At 41.9% G+C, this 4,099-nt stretch overlaps 1 protein-coding gene across 1 annotated transcript in view; it reads right to left on the bottom strand.

The window, feature by feature from the left end:
* Positions 1–1,055: 1,055 nt before the first annotated feature.
* Positions 1,056–4,099, bottom strand: part of LOC103924973 (multiple epidermal growth factor-like domains protein 6) — a 189,026-nt gene continuing 185,982 nt past the window's right edge. The window contains 3 exon segments of the mRNA XM_009333595.1: positions 1,056–1,135; positions 2,185–2,345; positions 2,347–2,524. Of these exon segments, the coding sequence (XP_009331870.1) occupies positions 1,056–1,135; positions 2,185–2,345; positions 2,347–2,524 (419 nt within the window).

Below are 4,099 nucleotides of genomic sequence, written 5' to 3'. Positions count from 1 at the left end.
AATAGAGAACATTATTTCTTTATAATGACAGTCCTATATTAAAGAACAACCTGTCTAAACAGACAAAACAGCACTAAAATGTCTCTGTTCTATTAAGTGACCAACAGCAGCTGTTGAATGTTATCAGGACTTTTTAAAGCTGACTTAATCAATCTATTGTGCAGTAAAAGCACATTATAATCCTTACATAAAGAACACAGATTATCTTTAAACATCTATCCTTGCTTACTACCTGCTTCCTCCCTCCAAGATAAAACTCTTTTCTGTGTCAGAAGGTACTGTTTGATGAGAACTGCTGCACAGTTTGACTTGACAAACCACTGAGAAACTCAACTGACAAAATGGGAGAATGCAGAAAGCCAGAAGAGCCTGACAGACGACACCATGCTCTTTGGAAGACGGATTCAGACATAAGCGAGATATCGATGGAGACCTTCCAATCAGTCAACTCACACTACAAATGCGGTACATATTCTTAAATTAATTAACAACTTATTTGAGGACTGTGGTGGATTCTTCTTCAGTTGCAAGTTTAAAATTAGACTGAACGCTTTTCTAGAACACACAATATTATTCAAAGAGCAATTAATTTGGTGAATCCCACTAGTTTCTGTGCAATGTGATTTTGCAGTGAATCCATATTGGCTTCATAATCCATGAAATGCTCATTAAACTTCACTCTGGTTGTCAAGTGGGTTTAGAAAGTGACTTATATGTGGTGTGGCTCGCTGCACGTTGATATGTTACATACTGCTTATCCTGATACTCTTTGGAGCTGGTCTTATTAAAAACATGTCCAAGCTTTCAAACAATGAATTATATTATGTATCAGAAAGAATGTCCAGAGCAGATTAATGGAGGGGTAAGAGGCTAGGAATAAATACATGAAACAGATTCAACTTTTTAAAAGGATCCAGCTACTAAATGGCCTCTGTAGTCTTCCATGAGAAGTGTGAATACTTCAGTACAATTCAAGCTGAATTGAATAGCTGTTTTCATATCCAAATTCAAATACCGTCTGTGCATATAAAACAGTTCATTTATTAGTCCAAATGTTACTGTTGTAGAGCTCTTGGAAAAATATTCCCTCTTTCTTGAGTTTGTTCTTCATAAAAAGGAAGCTTTGGAGGGCCGCCTAGAGAATTAAGTAGAAACACGGTTTCAGGTCTATATAACATAATACCGAAATATTATATAGATTATACAATTTACACTTAAATAATTCAATAAATGGTACTCTTCAAAAGAAGGTAGAGGACTGAGTTACACTGGCCTCCTCACAGAGGCAGAGAGCAGGTAAAACAATAAAACATCTCTCAAAAGGAAGGTTCCCGAAGTGTTTCCTAAACTAAATGCAGAATTGTACGGTATCACCATCAAGCCAGTTGTGATTAGACTACAAGTGGGAGGAAACTTTCACTCAGTACTATATCTCATTAAGAAGAGAAATTATCTAAATTAAAAAAAAACAAAAACCCCAAACCCTTTTGTGATAGTGCGATGAGTGCTTTAGCACACTCACAAATCAATCCAAATCTATTTTCCAATATTTTGTCTACTTATCTGGCTTATCACATCTCACCATGCTCTTCAAAACCTGACACCTCTGCAGAAAGTAAGCGAATGTAATGGCATGCACAGCAAGTAAACCTCCTTATTCGTCTTACAGAGGCTGTGGATATCAACTATTTCAGGGCAAGATTTCATACTGGCAGTCATAGAAGAGTGTACCGCTCTCCGGCACAGCTGTGCTGGAGGCAGCCTCGGGAATCCTTGAACACGCTGTGCAAGATCTCCACAGCCTGCTCTGAGGGAAAACCGCTGCACTGAGTCATTTCAGCTTGGCCAAGACCTCACAACCACCTGGAATGACTCCTGGCATTTGCAGTGTCCCCTGGCATTTGCAGCATCAGGCTCCTGAACCCTTAGGAGGGCAGCACACACCAACACAACCCTTCCAAGCGAAGCTGCTGCCATCGTGAGTTCTGAGTTTTTCACCAGAGGTGGAAATGCAGAACGGCTTCTGCCTCACACAGCCTGACACAGAAACTGTGGTGGCTGCTGCTGAGCACCATGTTTGCGTGGTGGGTTGATACTCCTGTCCAAACAGCCCACTGACCACCACCATGGTCAACGTATGATTTCTTCTACTAAGAAAGTCTGCACATCTCCAGCTTGCATTACCTTCTTTGCAGGTTGGCCCCATCCACATGGCTGGGCATACACAGTTCCCGTTGTATGGATTGCACTGGGATTTGCTGGCACACTGGCATTGCAGGGAGCAGTCGGGGCCGTACTGGTCTGACCTGCAATCTGGAGGTACAGAAGTGTTTGGAAGAGGGTGAACACTCCCTAGTAGTCTCCCTGTTCTCTGGGATCAGGAAGCTGCTTAGACACCTACATCTGTTAACATTAAAACAAGACATTTTGGAAAGCCTTGCAGTCCTCAAGTTTCGTCTACCGCATGGTCCGCCCAAACTGTAGCTCAGCTGTCCTAAAGAAGTTCCCAGAATGGAAATCATTACTGGTTTAAAACCAGGGGTTGACAGCCCAACAGAAAAGATCTTGGGATTTGCTCAGGAAAGTTACTGTCAGCATCCTGGATCCACACTATCTCCTGCAGCTCTCCACTGCGCAGCTTGGCTGTCAGCGTGTGCCAGCAAAGAGCCTTCAAAGAATGTGAAATTGAAAATTAATCCACTTTATATATACTCTTATGTCTTACTCCGATTCTACAATTCTGCTGCCTCCTGGCAAATTAATCTCACAAAACGTCTCACTCCCAAATACAAATACATTTCATACCTAGGCTGATAAATTCTCATTGTGCTTTTTTTATGCAGTTAGAGTAAAGGCATGAAGGAAAAGTTAGCAGCAAGTCACAAGGCAGGGTGCTAAATACACTGTAAACAATAGCCCTCTCTCCCTCACCTCGCTGGAAAATACTGTAAATAATCAAAGCGCTCACTTTCTCACACAGGCACCATTAGGTAAATAAAAGTACTGCTGAGCCCTGCATCAGCTGCAGCCCCAACATGGGGGAGAACTCTCCCCGGCGCTCAGAGCTTGGCCTTTTCAATTAGGAAATGTTATGAGAAAAGGTCTCCTCGAACACCTCTGGACCTGATTTTAATTTATGTAATACCACATTTTCATGTTAATAACAATGTGTATTTAAGACATCTGTTTGAAAGTCTGCAATGTTAATTTACTACAGAAAAAGAGCGCCCATAAAAGTCTGTTATATTCTCTCTCTCTTTTTTTTTTTTAATTAACATTTTGCCTGTTTAATGGGTGCTTTACCAGAATTCAAATTAAAATCAGGCCTTTTATCTTTATGGCCGCTGCACAGTCACAGCTGCTCACAGTTATATCACAGATGAACTGAGCCTAATTGAAAATAAAAATGCAAATAAAACCTACCCCATAACAGCTTTTCATGGATGGGGGCTACCCTAGCTGATTTAAGAAAAATAAAAATGACTCCTAGAGTTTGCAAGAAACAAAACCTCGGTTCACATTTTTGGTGCTGAGCTTCCCCCTTGTGTTCCACTTCTGCCTAAAATTTTGTTGGAAAGGCCTCTGGATGCCCAGTGCCGTGCTGGCTGTGGGGGTAGCTGGTGTCTCCTGTCAGATCAGTCCCTGCATACTGGGTGGCTTCAATTTCTGACCACAGGACAGTGTGGAGAGGGAAGCAAATAATTTTCCATTTTTGTTTTGCAGGTTGCACTAGCACTTAAGCTCCCAGCAACTACTTTGCATTAATAACAGCCTGTTTAAAGCCGTTTCCTGCCCTATCCTAGAACAAAAAGAGAAATAATATTCTCCCACTGTGATTCTGGGGCTCAGGACTATTATGGTTTCTGGTGTGAACCTCCAGTATCAGCACATGGATGTTCACTCCTTTTATCTTGTTTGCCACAACGCTGGGATCACAAATCTCTTCTTACACTTGTTGAAACCCATGCAATTTCTTTTACTCCAGTGATTACCCTAAATTTCTTCTGGCCTAACTGCAGTCGGAGTCTGGCTCAAGAACCTGGCCTGCCATTGCTGCCTCTCAACCCTGCAACCAGCTCATCAGGGCACAGCAGAGGGA

Source organism: Pygoscelis adeliae, unplaced genomic scaffold (assembly GCF_000699105.1).
Source record: "Pygoscelis adeliae isolate BGI_AS28 unplaced genomic scaffold, ASM69910v1 Scaffold220, whole genome shotgun sequence".
Classification (NCBI taxonomy): Eukaryota; Metazoa; Chordata; class Aves; order Sphenisciformes; family Spheniscidae; genus Pygoscelis; species Pygoscelis adeliae.
This window is presented reverse-complemented; position numbering and strand designations above follow the sequence as displayed.